This window comes from Chenopodium album, chromosome 24 (genome assembly GCF_948465745.1).
Source record: "Chenopodium album chromosome 24, dcCheAlbu1.1, whole genome shotgun sequence".
Lineage (NCBI taxonomy): Eukaryota > Viridiplantae > Streptophyta > Magnoliopsida > Caryophyllales > Amaranthaceae > Chenopodium > Chenopodium album.
In genome coordinates, this window is record NC_137857.1 from 9,993,748 (window position 1) to 10,011,210 (window position 17,463).

General features: G+C 34.4%; 2 protein-coding genes across 2 annotated transcripts; one reads left to right on the plus strand and one right to left on the minus strand.

Moving 5' to 3' along the window:
- Positions 1-1,683: 1,683 nt before the first annotated feature.
- On the minus strand, positions 1,684-11,277 carry LOC145611863 (uncharacterized). Its single transcript, XM_081667244.1, has 7 exons — positions 10,980-11,277; positions 10,688-10,820; positions 9,771-9,874; positions 7,549-7,720; positions 7,271-7,411; positions 4,417-4,612; positions 1,684-4,321 (listed from the first exon to the last, which is right to left on the minus strand). Exons 1-7 carry the CDS (start codon positions 11,009-11,011, stop codon positions 2,055-2,057), a joined length of 3,045 nt encoding a protein of 1,014 aa, XP_081523370.1. The 5' UTR covers positions 11,012-11,277; the 3' UTR covers positions 1,684-2,054.
- Positions 11,278-12,114: 837 nt separating this feature from the next.
- LOC145612224 (putative phospholipase A2 homolog 1) lies at positions 12,115-15,320 on the plus strand. Its single transcript, XM_081667603.1, has 4 exons — positions 12,115-12,266; positions 12,375-12,414; positions 12,524-12,643; positions 14,946-15,320. Exons 1-4 carry the CDS (start codon positions 12,165-12,167, stop codon positions 15,122-15,124), a joined length of 441 nt encoding a protein of 146 aa, XP_081523729.1. The 5' UTR covers positions 12,115-12,164; the 3' UTR covers positions 15,125-15,320.
- Positions 15,321-17,463: the final 2,143 nt, after the last annotated feature.

Genomic DNA, 17,463 nt, shown 5'->3' on the forward strand with positions numbered 1-17,463 from the left:
GTTTTAAAAATTACCGTGCATGGCACGAGACTTAACCTAGTTGTCATTTAAACGGAAATCACCTTTTATTACTCTTAAATCTTGGAGTAATACAAAGTATGTGTGAAATTACGAAGTAAAACGGATATAGGTTATTGGTAAAGTTTTGGGTGAGACGGACTCACGTGACTATCATGTTTTAGGTGTTGCGGGCCTCGCGATCGGGTTTAGTTAGCCCGCGTCTTTTTATTGGACTTTTGTTAGAGCCCGGTCTCACGTGAGTCCGGTCTCACACAAAACCTTTTGTATGTTATTAGAGGTCAATTTTATAATGCGTTGATTTCAAATGTGGCGGGCTTGAAGTAAACGTTAGTCTGTGAAAAAACTCAAAACACAAACACCAATTACGTCACCTAACTAATTTTCTTCTATCTTAAGACTTAAGTAGGTATTAATGTAATATAGATTTATAGCTGGTAAATGTTCTTGGAGCAGAAATATCTGAGTAGAAATGGCAATTTAAAGTACTCTCTCTACCTATATTTGTTTGTCTTATTTTAAGTACAAAGTATGTCTAAAGAGATCGCAACTTTGCTCTCACAAAAATTGCTTTTATGTCATCACTTCTCAAACAAAACTTACTAAAGTAAAACAATATTATGGGGCAAATAATTAGAAAATTTCTTCTAAATTTTACTCGGATATTGTAGAAGCGAGCAAGTTCTTTAATAATTTAACCAAAAAATAAAAAGTTCCCTAATGAGAAAGGTGATGTGAAGGAGTGAGAAAGTGAGTAGAGAGAAATGTGAGGATTGTTTTTACTCATGATTTTTGTCTATATTGTCTCCATAAAAACATTATCATTGCATTGATAGCATAACTTAAAGTGATATAATACGAAATGTAATTTCAAATGAAAGAGTATTATTTGTGTTAATTTAATAATTTAAAATCATTTTTAAGTCTTACGGCCCATCTCATGATCAAAACTATGAGATCTTCTACTATAAATCTATAATAAGATCTTCTACTGTCATAAAATTACCAAGCATAAGGACATAGCCTGTAATAGAGTTTCTACTACTAAGACATGAACCCCGGTTAGAGTCTGAATAGGCTTGAAGAACAGGAGCAACAAAACCGTTGAGCAAGCTACCCTTGCAATAGCAGTATTATAATTGAGAGCATGGTATCAGAGCCCGAGTTATGAGTCTCTTTTAGAATGGGTATTTAATCGCTACTGAATAAGGATTTACCTCGACAGGATGTCCAGCCCTTAAGAGGATTATTGATCTGGCCTTTCCAGTTAGCTCTGAATTTCTAAGGACTCTTTTAAGTGAGGGGGAGTGTTGAAACCCAATGTTAGACACTCACATTATAGTCTACTTGTAAGTGTCCCAGACTCCCACATTAGAGAAAGATTAGATATAATTATATTTTATAAGGTAGAGAAATTACCCCTATTTTTACCAATTGGTTTAAGTATGGAATCATCTTAACCTTATTTGTGAACCAAACTCTCCTCCTCCTTGTTCTGGTTACCCAGATCTATTTTGCATTGTCCCAAATTTAACAAAAGCAACTACTCGTATTCAACAATATTATCCTATGACAGGGTTTCAAAAAAAATATTATCCTATGACAGAGACCCTTACTATAAAAACTTCTAATTATAGACTAGATTAATAATTAAAAGTAGAGACGTAAAAAACCAAAATCAAATGTGGTCTATTATTGAGAATGAAGAACAACACAAACAATACTTATACAAAATTGTTCTACTGTAACAATATTCTCTCACACTTACCTGAATTGAAGTATTCTATACAAATGAAATATAATCGATCTCAAGTAAAGATGCTGCAAAGAATTCGTAATTTTTTTGGCAAAACTAGTACAACTCAAGAAACACCACTTAAGGGGTCCGAATTCTGTCAAGTGTAGCATATAAATGCTTATGGAAGTTCTGCTTCACAAGTAAAAATATCAAGAGAAGACACTCTAGAACATGAATTGTTTACATACCTGTTGAATAGCTATGTACAGTATATGAATCTATGTCACTCAATGGCTATTTAGCGATTTCTCCGTAAAGAATGCAGCTGTGCAGTTAATGTCTCAAAGTCAGGAAGCTTGGGATGAACATGGCTGGGATTTTTTGCAGAGTTTTCTCTAGAAGGAGCTTTTTCATTGTAATTCGATGTCTCAGGAACATCAGGACGTTTCGGAGTTACTGGTTTTTCTAAAACTGACGAGGATGTACTTATGACATCCTCTGATGATTTTGCAGCCATATTCTGGTTATCATCCCTACTTGATTTGCCGATGATCCTAGAGCTGGATGATTCAGTATTATAGGAACTTGAAGAACTCCCTGTCTTTGCTGTATCAGATGCATTTGATCTGGCAACTGTTCTAGGAGCAGAAGCTTTAGTTCTCCGAGATAGTCCAGCACCTAGAAATGTTTTGCTCACGACAGGTTTAGGAACATCCTCCTCAGAACTGCTGTCATCAGAATCAAAAAATCTTGGTGAACCTTTCAAACTAGTTTTACTTGTGTTTCCATCAATTGTACTTCTTGCTCTATATGCCCCCTCAGCACTGTCTGCATCCTTCCTCATAATTATCATCTCATCATCATCACTAGATGAATCATAATTTGTATGGAGCCCACTCATCTTCACAGGCACCTGTTTGTTGTCTATTTGACTGGTTAATGATTGAGATTCATAGGTAGAAGCTTTCTCACTGGAACCAAAAGTATTACTTAGGGATGTGTCAGTAGATCTTGAAGGAGATGAAGCAGCAGCTAATATATCTTTTGGCATGCGCCCTTGAATCCTATTTCGACGTCCACCAGGCAATAATCCTAGGTTCAACCCCAAACCACCATCAGGGGTAGGTTGGGTTTCATTTTCAAACTCAGTATCAGGATGTCCTGACTCTGAATGTCTCAAGGACTGCAATGATTTCTGAGGTCCAGCTTCATAAAATACATCATGATGAGACCTGCTTTTAAAGCCAGTTGACAGTGCTGCAGAACTATTCCCGTACAATGAATCTGAAGAACCAGAATATTGTTTTCCCTCCATGTGTTTATTGCTCATGGAATCATCAGGGGCTCCCTTGTCTACATTTGATGATCTCAGTTCAAGATGGGGGTCTGCACCAGGCATCTGATTATCATAACTAGGAACCCCATGATCAAATTTCTCTTTCTGCAGCTCTTCCTCATTCCCCGAACTTGCCCCATCAGAATCATCAAAATTCAAAGACATGGGTTCAGTTAATTTTGAATATATTGGTGATCTTCTAAAACTTTCCGAAAGTTCAGGTTCAAAGTGACGATTGTCTTGGTTTATAGAGGAACCTATACGTGTAGGTACAGCAGGAGCATATAACTTGTGTTCATCTGTAGGGTTGAAAACAATTTTATCATCATCATCAGAGCCAGATTCATCAAAAAACACTTCAGAATTAGTATGAATTTCCTTTTCATCAAGACCCATGCCACTGGTCCTGTGGTCCATCTTAACAAAAATATCATTCCCAGAGTCAAATATATTTTCCTCTCTATGATTTGATTCCAGAATTCTATTTCCAGCTCTATGATCTTTGAAAGTCATGTCTTCTTCATCAAAAGTATAAGCACTTCGAGCATTCCAATCTTCTTGGTCATCAGTTTTCCTACCAAAGCTACCTAAATAGCCATCACCCGGATCATGCTTCTTGTTATCATAATTCATATTTGAAAAGACACCATACTCGTCTTCAAAAGCACTAGATTGGGATTGAAAACTTTTGGAGTGATTCTTTCTTTCAACTGTCTCTTCATGGAAAGGGTTCTCAGAAGACTCAATATCATACTCGTCTTCAGGTTGGTAAGTAATAGAAGTAGAATCAGGGTCTCCTGTATGCCTTGTACTGTTTTTTCTCTCGGTAAAATCTTGTTTTCCGGCCTCATACTGCCCTCCATATTGAGTGTAATCTTTGTTCAAATTTATGGCCTCTGTCATATTACTTTGCCCATATGAATCTTCTTGGTTCCGCATTCTTGGACTCTTCTGATTAAATGAACCACTGGTTGAATTTCTGTGAACATGGTTCTGTTGCAGCCCACTGCCAGCACTGTGATGGTGGTCATCATTCATAACGTTGCTACGACTAGCAAGTTCTGCAGCAGCCCTAGCAGCGAAGCTTGCCATTTCTGCAGATTCAGCAGCAGCATGAGCAGCAGCAGTTGCATCCTTGAATTCCATGTTCCAATTTTGCCTGCCAGTCCCAAAAGTAGTTTCAGCAGTTCCAGATGACTGACTAAGTTTCTTCTTCTCTGAGGAACTCTCTGCAAACATAAAAAAATCATAGCATGTGAACGAAACATGTTAGTAGCACAGCATTTAAACTACAATACAAACATCAAGAAGTAAATTCTGTGACCTGAAGGTCTAGGTTCAGGATGAGGAGTGGAAGATGGCGGAACTAAATCACTATGTGTATGAGCATGGCTTTGAGAAGAAGTCCCTGTTCTTCTTTTATCACGAGAATGATTTTCCTCAAGGTCGTCAGCAAGCTCATAGTTCAGGGGTTGCATTTGTATTTTATTGCCCTCCATAGATTGTGTGACTGCTACCTTCTGCAAAAAAATTTAGTCAGGAAACCAACCTAAGGAAAATTCTAGCAATCCTTGGGACATAGTGTTGAACAATGCTCCCAACTCTTCTACTCCCTCCGTCCCTTAATACAAAGCCTCTTTCTAGCATTTATTGCTCACATAATAAAGAGAATGAGGCTTTTAATTTATGGACGGAGGGAGTACTATTTACAACCTTCATTCAATTCACTACAGTTTTCTTTTACTTTATGCAAACAGGAAACCTTAATAATAGTATAAAAATAAAGTGATATACACGTACTTGAAAATTATTTCTTAAAATTTTTTCTTTTTAACTAATATAGCTTGAGAAAAATTTACATCATAATTTCAACCTTGAAAAGTGAAAGCAGTAAAATTTCAAAACAGATGGATAGGGTTCCAAATAAGCTTATGCCAAAGCATATACAAATATACACATTATGTACGAGATTAGTAAACCTAAGAACTTTAATCCACACCTCACATTTTCACTTATTTTGTGAACAGTGATGATATGTCCATGCAGTCAATTTAATCACATCCTGGGGCAAGCCTCCAAATAACTACGACTAAGCAAATTAAATTGTAGCTATCAAGTTGAGGGAGTATATCCCCATTCTAAGTGACAGGCCTTATTCAAATGTGGTACGGACATAAAAGTATACTCCCTGCAAAATAATCTGTTTGCACGGGTCTAAACTTCTTTAACATTGTATTAGTTAATTAAATCAAAGTAACTGCATTGTAACTGTAACTAGGTAAGCCCCGTGCGATGCACGGTTTTGACAAAAAATTTAGGCAAAATTGGACACAACACTCTGAAGTATGGCTTAAGTGTACTGAGCTGCTGAGTCTGAGCACCCTGAACTATGCTTAGTAGCCAAAACACCACCAACTATAGTATTAGGTGCAACGCGTGCCTTAAATGAAAATTTTTGGCCACTTATTTCATCAGATGAGGTGAATCCATGCGTGCTAAGTGGATGAAAGACTACAAAATTGCTCTAGATAGTGAAGATTCACCTCCTCTCGGTGAACCAAGTTGCCGGAAATTTTTATTTATGACATGCGTTGCTCCTAACACCATAGTTGGTGGTGTTTTTGCTACTACGCAAAGTTTAGGGTGCTCAGTGCACCTAAACCATACTTCAAGGTGTTGCGGCCAATTTTGCCATTATTTAATAATAAAAAGTTGTTTAATTTGTTTACAAAATTTTAACAATAAACTTAAATTATATAGCTTTAAAATGAAAATTTAACAAGATTGGGTAGCTAAATAATGACAAGAGTTAAGTTAAGATCATTAGGAATAGGAGTAATCATATACAAACTTCAATATATGTCAATGTTGAATTTTAAAAACTAATATTAAAAAAAACAATACATATAGGGAGTAGAAACTATAATAATTAATTATTAGTAAATCTATAGTAATTAATTTTAGGTAGTAGTATTAAACTTTGGTAATTAATTCTGAATTTTTTTTTTTTTGAATAAATTAATTATGATTATAATGAAGCTAATTTGGTTCATGAATTTGCAATGGAGGCAAAGGTTGGAATCTAGAGGGTTTAAGCTAAGTCGGAGTAAGACTGAATATTTGGTATGTCGTTTTGGCACTCAGAGGGGGACAAGCAATGAAGTGGTGAGTTTGGATGGAAAGGATTTGACCATGAGTGAATGTTTTAAGTACCTAGGGTCGATCATCCAGAAGAATGGTGACATTGATCAAGACGTGACCCACAGGATTAAGTCAGGGTGGCTTAAATGGAGAGCGGCCACGGGAGTGTTATGCGACCGCAGCATTCCCTTAAAGTTGAAGGGAAAATTCTACAGGACTGCCATAAGACCAGTGTTGCTCTATGGTACAGAATGTTGGGCTTCTAAGAAAGAGCATATTAAAAAGATGGAGGTTACGGAAATGCGCATGTTAAGGTGGATGTGTGGAAACACTTTAAGAGATAGAATCAGAAATGAGGTTATTCGCAAGAAAGTAGGTGTGGCGGGCATTGTAGATAAATTAAGGGAAAATCGTCTGCGTTGGTTTGGACATGTAAGACGGAGACCCGAGGGTGCACCGGTGCGAAGAGTGGAAGAGTGGGACCATGGAGGGATTAAACGAGGAAGAGGGAGACCAAAGATGACTTGGTTGGAAGGAGTGAGGAAGGATATGAAGTGCATGGATTTACGTGAGGATGAAGTTTTGGATCGTAAGGGATGGAGGAGAAAGATTTATGTTGATGACTACACGGAATAATCAAATTTGGTTCATGTTAGCCGACCCCACTTTTGGGATTAAGGCTTTGATTGATTGATAATGAAGCTAATTATAAAAAGGTGTATTGTAAATTGTAATGCAGATTTTGGAGGGGGTAAGAGTGAAAGATAAATTGACATGTGTCAAATTTTGAGGTAAGATGATTTCAGCAGCTTTTGTTTTAGTAATAGTTATAGAAGATTATAGATAATTACCCCTCCATTACAAAATAGTTATTGTTGTTCACTTATGCAATCAAGATGGGTTCAGGTAAAAAAAAAAAATATCTTGAAAAATCCAGGGAAACATTTGGGGCATTCCAAAGTGGAAGCCCCATGAACACTACTGGAAGGAGGGAGTTTAGTACAATATCAAGGCTATATAACCATATTAAGTCTTACCGGAATGTCAACAGAAGGTACTGGATCTTCGTCTTTGAACCAATTTGGTTCCCATTTAATGTTATGTTCTTCCGCTATAGCAGTAAGGAGTTTCACTTTCGTCTGACCATCAGGGGCATTCACAGATAACTTTTCAACCAGCTGATACAAAGTGGTAATCTATATAAGATCACAAGGGGATATGAAAAACAATTTGCCTTCACAAGTGTGACATGTAAAAAATTAATTGTCTGACAGAATGCGATCACATTTTAATAATACATCCTGAGAAAACTCACAGTTCTGCTTACTCCACATGCTGGGCGGACCTCAGCAGCAGCAGTGGCAAACTCTTTACCATATTTTGCTGTGAAATGCTTGCGAACATCCTGGAGCTCAACAATATCTCCACACCTTGGTGCTGCAAATATTAAGCTCGCAATAGCTTCTTTCAAGTCAAGAGGACAATTCCTGTAAAAAAAAAAAAAAAGCCAGAGACATCAGCAGATAACAACTCATAACACCATAGATCGAAGAAAATTCTAATTTTTTTTTTATGATTATAGTAATCACATATAAGATCACAACTAACCAATCACTTGTCTGCCAATAAGAATGAACATTTGTAGCTGTCACAAAAGTTAAAAAAAATAAAAAAAAAAAAAACGTTGACTTTTCTAACTTTCTTGCTATGTGTCTGCTATGAATCTATAAAACATGTGCAAGTCAATAACCATTTTCGAGATAAGGAAATGGTAATAAGGGAAATTGAGCAAATCAGGAGTCATAGGCTCATTGTGGATAGCGAACACTTTTGTAGGATTCCCCCAAAAAATTGACATTTCTTGAGGATGATGCGGCCATGCGGGTACATACATTTTTCTCCCTTTTTCATATAGAGAGGGATAGGAGAGCTGTTCATGTTAAAGGAATGATATACAGAGTATCCTTCAAAAACCTTAGGGAAATTAATTGGAGAAAAAGCCCAAATTGCCAGACAAATAAAGAATATATTACGCTCATTAAGCCTACACTATACAATGCCATAAAAGGGTCAGGGAGATATTATTAAACTAATAAATTAATATAACTATGTTCTTTGTCAGCCCGCCATTCATCAAATTAGATTTGCATTCCAATCTTTTCATTCATAACCCATAGCATAAGTTTTTTAAAAGAAAAACAGCAACCCTGCTCAAAGGTCTCAAAATTAAGCCAATATACCTCCACTTTTAGCCATTTTGATGTAACATTGTTATTTTTTTTTAATTTTTATGTTGATCTTTTGCTAAATGAGCCACTCATCACAAACATTTAAAGTACAAAATTTTACTATCATTACGATCACATTCCATTATTGGCCAAAAGAAACTTTCCACAAGCCTTGTTGATTAAAGACTAATATTCCAACAATGCAACAGCAGCTAGTTCATGAATACAGATTCAAGAAACTGTAAAAATTTGTACTCAATAAGTATGAAAATGATTTATTACATTAATAAGTCAAATGGCCTCATTATGGATAGGTATCAATTCCAAACTCCTCAAAAGCCAAGCCAAGAATTGTTATTCATCACAAGACTGGGATAGTGACTTCCTGCTCTCTTTAGACATAAATCCCCTTTCAGTAATAAATATCAAGATATCATTGACCCAAGGCATCCATAACCTTACACAATCCATCCAGCCATTCCCATCAATCCACAACATGAGACAAAGTAATGACACCGTTCATTAAAATATAAACAAAAGGAATTTTTTTTTCAGGTGCAATAGGAAGTGTCTAGGTCTGTCTATATTAGAAAATTAAATAAATCCCTAATTCATAAACTTACAGCCATTAACACCCAAAAAAAAGAATAAAAAAGAGCAAGCACACCCTAATTACAGCAAATGCTCCAAAGCTTGATACATTTTAAAGATGGAAGCCTACACTACAGCACTACTGCTTTTTGGAAAAGTTCGTTGTACTGGTTACTCTCTCTTTTATGTGTTACATCCAATTTCAAGAATATCAGAGCTCAACAAGAAGCACTTCATTTTAAGATAAATTTAATCACTGATTCATAAATCATAAATGCTAACAATTCAAATACAAATGTAATTACAGTATACAACAGCCTCCATATAGCAATGGCCACTTCTTACATACATAGGATATTAGGATGTTCACCAGAAAAAAAAATCAATCAAAACAAAACAAAAAAAAAAGTTCAATACAACCACAAGTAAAGGTGTTTACAGAAAGATTCCTCGAGTTTAATGAAAAGACTATAGCAACTTAGCAAGATTCCTCGATTTAAATGAAACTACTATCTAAAAAACTTGTTGCATGATACACACAAAGGAGGTTCACCAGGATCACACTAACAAGAAAAAAAGGTTAACCACAAAGACAATAAAAGTTGTTTTGAGCACGAGTCTTCGAGTATAATGAAGAGGAAGAAGACATTGCCTAAAGAATACATAACAACAACACACATGAATTCTATGAAATAACCAAATTTATTATGATACATACTTTTGCGACTCGATGATTGGCAACCGCGAAACGACAAGCTCACAGTATATCTCAATCATTTCATATGCAGCAATCATCTTCTCTTCCCTTATCACATGCTCAACCTGAAATAAGAATCATTAAAAAATAAGTAAAAAGAAAAAAAGAGCCACAAAATCATCATAAGAATACGTAAGCAAACAAAAATCCATCAGGCAGCTAGACTATAAATATAACTGATATATACACCATATCTAGGGGAAATGAAGAACATACACAAATAAAGCCTCCAAAAATATAATTTCTACATAATTTTAAACTATTCTACTTGAATATACAGAATGAATAAAACCAAATTGAATATGCAAATTTTTAATTGAAAATGAAGAAAAATTATCCTATTTACATTTAAGGATTAATTGACTGAGTTATTAACCAACCTGAAACATTTCAATAACACGACCGAGTAGAGTATATAAGTTACTGTTATCATTTGCCTTAGACTAAAACTTAAGTAAACCATTCAATATTGTTATTGGGATTAGATTGAACAATTTTTCATGTTAATGATATCGATTGATTTAGATCAAATAATCAAGTCGATTCATTAAGACAGTAAAAAAAGAGCTCTGCAGCAGAATCTTCATTACTTCAGTCAGACTTCACTAAAAGTGACCATTTGCTGTACATTAAAGACTAATTACATTTCTTTTAGACAGGACACCTAAAAATCTAGTTAACCATCACTCCATCAGAGAATCAATCAGTAAACATCAAACTTAATCGCATCAAATCTCACTACGAACGAAACGAACAAAAAAACAAATAATATCCAAATCGTAAAATCATTGATTAACCAAATTTAGCATTATATAATTGCACGTAAACTCAAAATTACATGATTCAACAGAACAATCAAAATTAGAGATAAAACATACTCGAATTCGGGCAGTTTGATCCTGTCCAGAATCAAGCAATTGAGCTACTTCTCTTCTCAATTGCTTCAATTGTATATCCTTTCTATTCTTCATCAATTTTATCCGCGACTTTGCAAGATTCAATGCCGTTTTACTGCAAAATAAATAAATAAATAAATAAATAAAATAATAAAAAATCAATCAATCAAAATTCACCAACAAAAAATCAATTCACTAACAATGAACTTCAAATTCAAATCCAAATCCAAAAAAACAAAAATCAATCAATCAAAACTCAATGATCAAAGTTTACCATTTCGCGGGTTTAAATCCTCTATGCAACATAATTTTAAGCTGAGATTTATCAGAAAATTAGGGTTTATGTGATAAATTTATAGATACTGAATCAATCGAAAAGCGAGATTCGAAGAGTCGTAGGATAAAGAATCGACGAATGAATGAAATAGTGAATTTTAATTAGGGATTTATTTTATTAATTGGAGAAGAAGATGAGACGAAGTATGTACGGTTGGAAGATGACTTTAAAATAAATTACGCGGTGTACTTTTTAATTTCTTGTTTCTTCTTCCAACAAAAAAAAAATGAATTTTCTTTTTGTTTCGTCAAATAAAATATTAACAACGGAAATTAAGAGTTTCTTCTATTCTTCTTCCTGCCAAGTTACCTATTTTTGACCTTTTGTGAATTTGATGTGAGCACACGTATTTTATGTAGAAGGAATGAAGGATTGATTTTTCCACGTAAACCAAGATTTAATGTGTAATGTAAGGGTGTAGAGATGGTTTGGCCGTGCCGGATTGTGCCTCGTGCCAGGATCACGTGCTTTGTGGTTAGTTAGGCTCGGCTTACGAGCGTGCCGTGTCGAAGTTTTAAAAAGGTTGGCTTATGCACAATCCAATCCCACGTGCTATCGTGTCGGGTCGTGTTGGCTTACGTGCTTAAGCAAAATTGCATTGATTTTATTATATTTTGTCATGTCGTGTCTTATTTTGCTCCCCCCCAAATAAAGGCGGCCCACGGTCCACGCGCATAATATTGTGTCATGTCGTGCTTTTTTCGTGCTAGGCCATGCCGGGCTTCACACCTGCCTGACCTAGTGTCATCTTTATAAGGGTGTGTTCTTAAAAAAATTGTTTTGACATTGTTCATTTATGTATCGTCTTTAAGTCATACTTTTAGCTTTGTTGTATTATCTTCAAATGACAACATAGATTTTTTGTCCACTAATAAAATATACATTGTACGGGACCTTAATTAATTTCATATAAAATCCTTGTAATTCCTTAAAAATATTAGTTAACTTCTTACCTTAACCTCTATAATCTGAGTTAAGAATCTTATCAAGTGAGTCAATACTTTGTCGTGGTATCCATTGACTAAATACCAAGTGTGGATTGGCAACTTTTCTTCCAAGTTGGTTTGAAACTTGTTGGCTATTGGCGTATCGCAAACGAATCTCACCAAGCCAAACGAGAAAATGCGGGAAGAAACAATTGTCATCTCTAACCAAACATTCACTCTCTTCCTCTTTTTCTCTCTTCTCATCGTCGCCGCCGATTCCGCCACCAACGATTCACAGGTACCCCCATTACTCATCCATTCTTACGCGTCGATCGGTGTTATTAATGTTCCGTATACTATCTTTCAAATTAGAATTGATTGTTTTTTTTATACTATTGTTTTGCAGATCCAATGCAGCAAAAGATGTATTGCTTTGAATTGTGATAGTAAGCATCTAAAATTCAAACCCAATTTTCAAATTTTTTATTTTATTTTTTGTAAATCTTTACCATAGTTTTATTTTCGGGCTAATTTATTATTGGGAAATTTGAGCAGATGTTGGAATAAAGTATGGAAAATACTGTGGAGTAGGGTATAGTGGATGTCCGGGTGAAAAGCCTTGCGATGATGTTGATGCTTGCTGTCAAATTCATGACGATTGTGTGGACAAGCATGGTAATTTTTTTATGTTTTGATTTTCTTTTGCCATTATTAATTGTAATTTTGTTGTTTGGATGATTTTGGTTGTGTTATTTTGGTGGGATTTATGTGTATGAAATTTTATAGTTGACGTGACTAGGGTCCATTGCATTGGGTGGGTTTTGATTTTGTGGCGAAAATAGTTGATTTATCTGTATGAAATATGATTCAAAGGTTATTGCTTCTCCAAAATGGTGTGATTAGAGTCCATTTCATTGGGTGGGTTTCGATTTTGTGGTGAAAAATAGTTGATGGCCATTTGAATGGAACAAATTGATTTTTCTTCATACTCTAGTTGGTCTTGAAAGTTATTTCGGCCTTATTTCCCCTTATTTGAGAGTAAAGAAGTTCAAATAAGGGTTGTTAAGATTTACTCCGTATTTAGGAAAAAATAGGTTCAATAATGGTTAATTGAGGACACCAAGTTTAAATTTTAAAAATTGGTTGAATAGAATACACCTGTAATAGATTGACTTCATGAAATTGATGGGGTCATTTGAGGTGTGTAGTTGTCTATAGAGATTTGGGGTGAAATTGGTGTGATGAAGAGAAGGAATTGTAGTTTTTGTGTGTTGTCAATTACGGAGTACTAGATAGCTCTAGATAATTAATACCATGGCTAATACATTTTACTCCAAAGTAGTGTACATTCTTTCTAGATCTCATAACATGGTGCATTTTGACTAGTGAACAACAATGTGACGGTTGGATTGCAAAATGATGTTTGTTCTCTCTTTGGAATTGATTCTTGGTTAAAGAACTAAATACGTGAAAAACGTGATTTTGGATGTGAAGTGTGCTCAACACCACAGTTTAGTTTAACAATATCCACAGATCCACTCCGTTCAAGGAGAAATGACATGAAATACAGAGGATTAATCTCCTGCCCCCATTAAAATTCGAAGTATGCTCATCTCATAATTTCCAATTTTCTGTACGTGTGTAGAATTATAAAATTGAAAAGATTAACTTTAGGACATTGAGAAATGAATTGCTTTTCTCAATATAGTTGGATATTTAGGCTCATACAAGAGTGAATAATTGGTAACGTCTGCATGCCTCAAGTGAGAATGGATGGCCATGGAAAGCGGTAATGAATTATAACATTTAACAAGAACCCACATGACTGTTTTTTCTTATGTTTACATAACAAACATTAGTCTAAGTGGAGTAGTGTATATTGCAAAAGGTCAATATGGGACACTTTAAGAGTACATCGTTAGGGACAGTGGAGTTGTATTAGTTGTGTTGAAATGAAGGAAATGCAAAATTTTTAGGTGTTGTCTGTTAGCTGACTTAGCTCTAGAGAGTATAGTAGCATTGCTGTAGCAAACTTTTACTTTAAAGCAGTTATTTCATTCTCGCTAGATCTCATGAGAGTCATGACATGGTGTAGGACTTAGGGGAATGTAATTTATGTATGTTGACATGAGGCCAAAACAATCTTTGGAAATGACTTCATATGAATATTGATGAGAACAATGACTATCAAGAGTATTGACAGAACAAAATGAAGTTTAAATAATTGAATCCCAGTATCCCACAAAGGTCATTATAGTGCTCATAGAAATCCTATGTCTATGTTGCATGGAGGAAATGTAAAACTAACTATGGGGAGGGAGGGAGGGGGGGGGGGGGGGGGGAGGTTGTGGAAACACAATTATCAAATCAATACAAAATATGGCAACGCAAAAATAAAATCAATAAACCAAGTATATTGTCCTTGAAATCTGAATTCATTTGTCCTTCATTAACATCTGTATTCATATAAAGAAGCTATCAGAGTTATTGAATCAGTTTGTGTTACATTAGCAATTATTAAAAAGAAAAAAAAAAAATCATTGCACAGCTAAACATCTTTGAAGGTATATAACTTGTTGATCATTTAAAAAAGAGGTTTTCTATGAATTAACTTGAATTATGTGTTTCCAAATCTATGAAATGAGAAATGTGAATTAATTCAATAAGACTGCTTGATTTTTAAAGAATCTTGTTTATTTGGTCTCCAAGTTGTATCATTTTGGTCAAATTAGCCATTCAATTTTAGCACCTTTAGTAAAACACTAGTTGTTTTCTAGTCCTTTATCTTCTTTTTCCTGGTGTTTGGGTGAGAAGTGTAATTTTTTTTTTTTTTTTTGTGGATAAGGGGGTTGGTTATAGTCTCATCTTATTTTTCCTTTGTCTTTTACTAGTTGTGGTTGGGGATGGAAATGCACGGGCTTGATGAGAGTAATAGTGGCTAGTAAGATTGCTAACAAGTAGTACTCAAATCTTTCAGGTATGACAAATATAAAATGCCATGAAAAGTTCAAGAGATGCATCAAGAAAGCGCAGAAATCTGGAAAGGCTGGTTTTTCGAAGGATTGCCCTTATGATGTTGTCGTGCACACCATGGTACAAGGAATGGATATGGCTATTCTAATGAGTCAATTTGCTTCTTCAAAGTTCGAGCTTTAGCCTAATTTTCGTTTTGACTTAAGAGCCAATTAAAGCCCGTAAAATTTATCTGCTGTAAAAAAACTGAATTTTGTGCTCACAGATAGTTTCAACCATTATGAAATTAGATAAAGTAGACTCGATTGATGAAAGGTTATTCTTTGCCAAGACTCATCATTGGCGTAACAAAGCTTAATACAGAGTATATGTTTATTAAGGTTACTAATCTATTATGCAAGGTATCAGTGTATCTACTCTTAATTTGCTTCTTTTGTCTGCTTGATGTTTATGCTCATGTAGTCATGTGACTGTTAAAATGCTGATTATTATGGAGGTTCTTCTCTACTGGCGTCTCATCTTGTCAGCCTATTCCATATTGGTACATTTTGACGCTTGTACTCTGATTTGTAATGTATAAACTACTAATTACGAGCAAAGTTTTAAAAGTTTGACCACATAAACAATAAATACGAAGTCTTTAAGTTAACAACTGAAGGATAGTAAATTCACCAGTTTTGATTTCAGTAGTACAGCTACAAGTTAAGAAAAAACTTTCAATAGTTATCCTTAGCTTGAAGATTGAAGTATTGCCCTTTTTTTACAAAAAAATTCATACTTGGTATACTAATGGTTTTCATGCATGATTTTTATTCAGAATTGTCTTAGTAAAAGCTGTCATTAAGTTGGTAACAATCATAAAAAATTTCTTCAGTAGTCTGTAAAGTAAATAAGTAGATCTTGGGATGACTTAGAAAAATTGATGTAGCAACTGATATTTTAGCTTAATTGGAACATACAGGAGCGCTATACGGCTATATTTGATACATACCGAACACTCCCTGTAGGCATGTACTATACCTTCAAAACACCTCTTACATATCGATGAATAATCATGGTCAAAGTTTCTCTCTCACTAAATAAAATATTCTAAACGGGACAAACATATAGATAGAGTAATATTACACTATCATTATTCCGATGATTGTTAAATAAGCTTATGTTGGGAGTGTGCATGTTTGAGTAATAAACGTAGAAATATCATTACTATCCCATAATCATAATTTAAAAGATCAAAGGGAGGAATCATGCATACAGTCCATGTAAAAAAATATTAGAATGCATGATTATGAAGGATAATAAGTGAGGAAATATTAGTTGTTCAAACCTCTTCTTAATTATTCGGTTTAAGCTAAAACCAAAAGTAGCTATCCAATCATAATATATCAAGCAATTCTCTAGTCACGTGGGAGTGGGACTATATAAGCAAAGCTGCGTGATTCATCTTACTTTACTTTAATTTGTTAAAATTATAGTATTAAATTATGTTAATGTTAAATTACATTAGCAATTAGATTTAAGATTAATAAGACACTTATTCTCTTTTCTATAATATGGTAGAAATAGGTACTAGTGGCTTAAAGAAGTACATAATTAATTAAGCTAATAGAGTAACAGTACAGGTAAATAAGATATGTATGTACAACAAAGAGGGAACGTGCATGGTGGAATAGATACCAAATTTTAAAAACATACTTTTTAACCAACAATGTTGTAAGTTGTTGGTCCAACATGACACATAAGAGTGTGATAGGAATCACTTTGAGATGGATGAATAAGATTTTATGCCTTTTAATTAGGTTAACTAGTGAGTAGCCCAGGCGTTGTCCCGAGTTGCTACTGTTGTAGACGTGCAATCGATAAATTTTTTAAAAGACTTTTAAAACTTGTATAATAATTATTATTGTCAAACTAAAATTGAGTTTTTTTTTAGTATATTTTATTTTAATTGAATCTTGTGGTTTGCAATTATATAATTTTTTTTACATATTGATAATATACTTGCTAAGTGGCTTAGATGGTGAAAATGGTTATTTTTGTTGTAAGAGATTGAGGGTTCAATCCCCCTTATCCATCATGAGACATTGAGAAGATGACGTGCTGCAACAAAAAAGAGACTGCGTGGCACATCGACCTTTTTAATATATATATAGTATAGATGATTCAAATGGTGAACAATAGACATACATCATCTAAACATTGAGTGAGCGCTTGTCAAAAAAACATTAAGAACAATCATCGATTAATTTTGTGGATCTATTGACCAAGTCAGGTGATAACATATTCACAAGTCTTTCGACTCATTGACATCCATACTTGTGAACACATTAATTTAAAAAGTACTGTAATACTATTTTATTAGATTTTGTTGTATATATCCATAACACCATACCAAAGCTTAAGTTATCAATTGAATTGGGAACGCTATATCAAGTCAGCTCAAAACTTAGCTCGAACATTATAATTAGGATCAAACCAATTTTGAGTAAGAATTTCAAGTTCAAAGTGATGCAAGTTGGAGT

What these genes read in the sequence shown, in the direction of transcription:
- LOC145612224 (XM_081667603.1), top strand. Translation starts at nt 12,165, where the DNA reads ATGCGGGAAGAAACAATTGTCATCTCTAACCAAACATTCACTCTCTTC. An exon ending in CCGCCACCAACGATTCACAG is followed by an intron (nt 12,267 to 12,374) that starts GTACCCCCATTA and finishes ATTGTTTTGCAG; the next exon opens with ATCCAATGCAGCAAAAGATG. An exon ending in CGATTGTGTGGACAAGCATG is followed by an intron (nt 12,644 to 14,945) that starts GTAATTTTTTTA and finishes CAAATCTTTCAG; the next exon opens with GTATGACAAATATAAAATGC.
- LOC145611863 (XM_081667244.1), bottom strand. Translation starts at nt 11,011, where the DNA reads ATGTTGCATAGAGGATTTAAACCCGCGAAATG. An exon ending in ATCAAACTGCCCGAATTCGA is followed by an intron (nt 9,875 to 10,687) that starts GTATGTTTTATC and finishes TTCTTATTTCAG; the next exon opens with GTTGAGCATGTGATAAGGGA. An exon ending in CATGTGGAGTAAGCAGAACT is followed by an intron (nt 7,412 to 7,548) that starts GTGAGTTTTCTC and finishes ACTTTGTATCAG; the next exon opens with CTGGTTGAAAAGTTATCTGT.